The sequence below is a fragment of the Gavia stellata genome, chromosome 2, assembly GCF_030936135.1.
Source record: "Gavia stellata isolate bGavSte3 chromosome 2, bGavSte3.hap2, whole genome shotgun sequence".
Lineage (NCBI taxonomy): Eukaryota > Metazoa > Chordata > Aves > Gaviiformes > Gaviidae > Gavia > Gavia stellata.
In genome coordinates, this window is record NC_082595.1 from 38,315,952 (window position 1) to 38,317,563 (window position 1,612).

The following is a 1,612-nucleotide window of genomic DNA, read 5'->3' on the forward strand; positions in this document are numbered from 1 at the left end:
CAAAGTACAGGTGAGAGGAAGATGAGGCAAAACCCCCAGTATTTAAAGAAAAGCCATTCTGGAGTTTTAAAGCACCAGAGCAATTGATCTATGCTGTGTCACAAATCACCCCACACAATAAATTCTAACAAATCAAACCCTCTGAATGTCAACAAATTTCCCCTCTCTCCCTCCTCAAAACACACTTTTGGTAAGCAAGCCCTGAGAAATGCTATCTGTAAAGTAGCTGAGACTTGCACCTCAGATAGTTGTACTGAAACGCTTAATACTGAGTAATCAGCACTCCTTCCAGAACAAAGAGCTCTTATTACCAAACAAAACATTAGAAATGCCCAGTAAGATTTATTATTTTTCATTTTAAAAAATCCGAACGATTGTACAGTTAAAAGACTCGAGGCTGTCCAGAAGCAGGCATTTTACAGGTCTTCTCCCCGTCACAGTCCTTCCAGGGAACACCACACGAAGAAAGCGGAAGGACCACGAGGCCGGAGGGCCGCAGACGCCAACGCTCCCCGTGCTCACAGGAGCAGCTCCTTGGACCTTCCCGCAGGCGTAGGGGCAGCCCAGCGGTGCCGGGCTCGGGCTCGGCGGGCAGGCGACCTCAGCGGAGCCCAGCTGGGCCGCCACCGCGCCCCGCACGGAGGGGCGGCCTCTGCGCTGCCGCCGCTCGCTCCGGCCAACCCGCCCCTACGGAACACCACCTCGGGGCCGGGACCCGGGCGGGGCGGACTAGGACTCGTCGGGCTTGTCGGCCGGCGGCCCGCAGGGCTGCAGCATCTTCTCCATGAGGTTGAAGCGGACGCGCGCCTTGCTCTCGTTCTCGGCGATGGCGAAGTAGTTGAGCAGGTCGAAGTGGCCCATGTAGGAGCAGTAGGAGTCCCGGTGCTGGTTCACCAGCCACTCCCACTTGGTGGTGTCGGCGTGGCCCGTCCCGATGTACTTGGACTGCAGGTGCTCCAGCTGGCTGTGGATGGTGTAGCGGTCCGTCATGGCGGCTGCGGCGGTGCGGGCGGCCCAGGCCCTGCGGGAAGGTGCTGCGCGAAATGGCGAGCGGAAGTGACGTGCCCCCTCACGCCAGGGACCTTTTCCGCCCCTCCGGCCGGGGCGCAGCAGCTATTTTGGCAGCCCGGCCCTTGGGCCGGCGCGGGTTATTTGCGGCTCCGCGCTTCGCTCTGAACGGAAATTAAAAAGAAACACCTCGGGGGGGGGGGGGGGGGGGCGGGGGGGTGGTGCCTGTGCTTTCCTGCCGCGGTGCACGATGGGAGCGCGACAGCTGGAGGGACGGCGCGCACATGCGCGCCCGGAAGGGCATGACGGGAGTTGTAGTCTTCGCCCCGCCCCGCCCGCGGCAGGCCGGGCCCTGCGGGGCACTGTGGGTGCCGGCCCGGCCCGGGCCCTGCGGCCTGGCCCCTCTGCGGCGGGGGGTGCTTGGCGCGGAGGCGGCCTGCCAGGGCAGCAGTCCCTGCCCGGGGGGGGAGGAGGGCTGCGGGGCGGGCCCTGGCATGATTAAATATTAATACGATCTGTAATAAAATAATTTACTACTGGTTTAATTGCTCTCATTGCCTAATCCAATAGTAAGCCAAATGGCAGTTACAACGTAAGGCCGGCA

General features: G+C 61.0%; 1 protein-coding gene across 1 annotated transcript; it reads right to left on the bottom strand.

Annotated features, from left to right (window-relative positions):
- Positions 1-693: 693 nt before the first annotated feature.
- On the bottom strand, positions 694-1,021 carry SF3B5 (splicing factor 3b subunit 5). The gene has a single exon (XM_059835746.1). It carries the CDS (start codon positions 988-990, stop codon positions 730-732), a length of 261 nt encoding a protein of 86 aa, XP_059691729.1. The 5' UTR covers positions 991-1,021; the 3' UTR covers positions 694-729.
- Between the last annotated feature and the right edge of the window lie 591 nt (positions 1,022-1,612).

Coding starts and splice junctions, on each gene's coding strand:
- SF3B5 (XM_059835746.1), bottom strand. CDS start 990: ATGACGGACCGCTACACCATCCACAGCCAGCTGGAGCACCTGCAGTCC.